The following is a 2,320-nucleotide window of genomic DNA, read 5'->3' on the forward strand; positions in this document are numbered from 1 at the left end:
TTTGGAGGTTGTCCTTGTATTCTCACATTTTTTTCTAATTCAGCAAATCTAGTCCAAGTTAAACGGGTCGCACTTTTACTGATTTTTAAATGACAAAATGTAAGGTAGAAATTAATATATCGATTGTCATAACATCCAAAATATGTAGGGTAACCTGGGGCAATTCCATACCATACTTTTTGTTTCTTGAATTCTGATTCTTGGGTAAGGCATATAAACTCTTGATATAGATTAAAAAACATATAGCCAGTACAGTTTTCATAGGACCGATCAAGAACTAATAGAATCAAACAGAAATATGAAAAAGTTGATTTTGAAAAAAAATAATTCAATTCATACGAAAATGGGGTAATTCCATACCCTCCGTTTGACGATTGCATAATGTGGAAAACACAACAGATAGAAATAAAGCCAGACAGTAAGCATTTATTTATTTAATATCATAACATATGCTTACCGATAAAAGAGAAAAAATGCTAAGAAAGAATGATCACCTGCCAATTTTATTTTGCAAAAGCGGAACTGTACAAACCTTACTTCATAGCAGAAGATAAATTAAAAAAAATGTTTTCTATGTCTTTGCAAGACACCCATTCAGAGTGGCCATCACTGACTAGGTAATCGCTACTTCTTTGTAGCTCTGTGATGTCAGACGCTGGCTCTGTGGTGTCAGCAGCTGGCTATCCATCATTACTTTTTACCTACTAGTCGTGGTATTCTGATTCCTTCTTCCTTTCCCTCGACCTCGCCCTTCAGAACCTGTTCTCTTTTGCTTTGCTGTGTTCTCTTTTTCGCCCTTTTGAAGTTGCTGCAGGCATTCAGCTGATGTCAGGCTCTTTCCATACTGCCTTTTGACGGCTCTTTGTCTGTTGGCATCATTTTTCTTTTCAGACCTAGCCAGCATGGGTGTCGTGTCAGTTTACTCATGAAGAACTCCTTTATACTTTTCCTTATTAGACTAGGAGTCACTCTAGATGTTTGAAGTTGCGCGGATGTGTCGTCTGCTGATGTGGAGGGCACAGGTCGTGATGAGGAAGGCACATCTTTACTTGATGTCGAAGGCACAAACGACACAGATGCCTTCGATGTTTGAGAACCAGGCAGCTCATCTTCGCTTGATGTCTGATTGGATGTGGGCTCCACGTACTTTGATTCTAGTGGGGGTGCAGGTTGATCAAAGAGTTCTGCAGAATCATACAACGAGGGTGGTATCTGTGTAGGGTCCCATAGCATTACCCCACACCTTTTGAACCCTGCCTTTATGTTGTGCGCTGAAAAGCAGTTTGACTGCCATAAGGACTTGAGGAGAATTGGGAAAAGTTCTTTGTTAAGAGGCATGCCAAGATTTCTCCCAAGCTGTCTTAACTGGTTCGTACACTCCTACATCAAGCGGCTGAAGAACATGCGTACTGTTGGATGATAGGTTGAGGATTATCACATCATGTTTGATGGCCTCTTTTACTGTAGCAAAGTTGAGGTGGGAGGCACGTCCATCAAAGATGAGAATCACAGGTCTTTCAGGGGGTAGGAATGGAATGAACATTTTTGAAAACCAATCATGGAAACTATCAGTGTCCATCCAACCTTTGTCTGATACATTGTATCTGGCCCCATCTGGACCGTTCTCTGTCCATTTGACATGTAGATTCTTTGCTCGATATAAAACATATGGTGGAAGCATCACTCCATCTGCACGTGCACACCTTTGTAGAGTGATAGTCTCTCGGCCAGACCCAGCAATGGCTTTAAAGAGGTTCTTGATCCCCTTTTCAGCAATAACTTTTATTCCTCTTGGGTCAAGAGGAAACCCACTCTCGTCCACATTGTAGATTCGATGCGGCTGGTTAATCATATTGTTTTCCTCCAGGGTTGTCTTTAACAGGTTAAACCATTGGTGAAAGATTTCTTTGTTAGCTGAAGACTTGATCCTAGTCATTTTCATTTGTTCTGATTTTCTGGTTGTCAGATTTTGTGCCGGTCCAGAAACCCATCAATCCAATCAGGGAGACTACAGATAAAGGGGTTGTTTGTTCCGGTGTCTTGTACGAACCGTCAAAACACTTCTCGAGTTTCTTGACGGGTCATGCCAAAACCCAATTTGGATAGCAGTTTCAAGCAAGTTGAAAGTTCTTTCTCCTGCTCTCCAGTAAGGGCTGTGTTTTTCCCAGCACCTGTCAAACAAACAGTGAATAATAGACATAGGATAATCAAAGATTTTCCTGAGAAAAACAAACACAAATGTAAAAATATTTCATGGTATCACTAAGAAAGTCAACTAAGTAAAAAAAGCATGATAAACAAGTTTAGTGATAGTAATAAG

The 2,320-nt window shown here is 40.3% G+C and overlaps 1 protein-coding gene across 1 annotated transcript; it reads right to left on the reverse strand.

The window, feature by feature from the left end:
- Positions 1-1,327: 1,327 nt before the first annotated feature.
- Positions 1,328-1,936, reverse strand: LOC145241603 (uncharacterized). The gene has a single exon (XM_080104690.1). It carries the CDS (start codon positions 1,934-1,936, stop codon positions 1,328-1,330), a length of 609 nt encoding a protein of 202 aa, XP_079960816.1.
- Between the last annotated feature and the right edge of the window lie 384 nt (positions 1,937-2,320).

This window comes from Euprymna scolopes, chromosome 20 (genome assembly GCF_053919585.1).
Source record: "Euprymna scolopes isolate OS-2025 chromosome 20, ASM5391958v1, whole genome shotgun sequence".
NCBI classification, from domain to species: Eukaryota; Metazoa; Mollusca; class Cephalopoda; order Sepiida; family Sepiolidae; genus Euprymna; species Euprymna scolopes.

What these genes read in the sequence shown, in the direction of transcription:
- LOC145241603 (XM_080104690.1), bottom strand. Translation starts at nt 1,936, where the DNA reads ATGACTAGGATCAAGTCTTCAGCTAACAAAGAAATCTTTCACCAATGG.